Source organism: Buceros rhinoceros, unplaced genomic scaffold (genome assembly GCF_000710305.1).
Source record: "Buceros rhinoceros silvestris isolate BGI_N320 unplaced genomic scaffold, ASM71030v1 scaffold17124, whole genome shotgun sequence".
Taxonomy (NCBI): domain Eukaryota; kingdom Metazoa; phylum Chordata; class Aves; order Bucerotiformes; family Bucerotidae; genus Buceros; species Buceros rhinoceros.
Window position 1 is genome coordinate 1 of NW_010407976.1, and position 321 is coordinate 321.

At 72.0% G+C, this 321-nt stretch overlaps 1 protein-coding gene across 1 annotated transcript in view; it reads left to right on the plus strand.

The window, feature by feature from the left end:
- Positions 1–4: 4 nt before the first annotated feature.
- GATA2 (GATA binding protein 2) overlaps positions 5–321 on the plus strand; it is a gene marked incomplete at its 5' end in the record, with an annotated part of 8,172 nt that continues 7,855 nt past the window's right edge. Inside the window, one exon of the mRNA XM_010134719.1 lies at positions 5–194. Coding sequence (XP_010133021.1) covers positions 5–194 — 190 coding nt within the window. The remainder of the gene's footprint in view (positions 195–321) is intronic.

The following is a 321-nucleotide window of genomic DNA, read 5'->3' on the forward strand; positions in this document are numbered from 1 at the left end:
GCTCAGAAGCAGCCTCACCAGCATGGGGGCCCAGCCCTCCACCCACCACCCCATCCCCACCTACCCCTCTTACGTGCCGGCCGCCCACGACTACAGCAGCGGCCTCTTCCACCCCGGCAGCTTCCTGGGGGGCCCCGCGTCCAGCTTCACTCGGGTAAGTGCTGCAGCCCGTGGCCGGTCCCGTCCCGCACCGGGTGGAAGGGCCGAGGGGAGGGCCGGGGGGGCGTGCCTGGTGTGTTTGGCTTCGCTAGCTCGTTGCGGGTGAGGCTGCGGGCTGCTGCGAGGCTGGGTGCTTGTGTCAGCCCCCCTCGGGAACGGGGG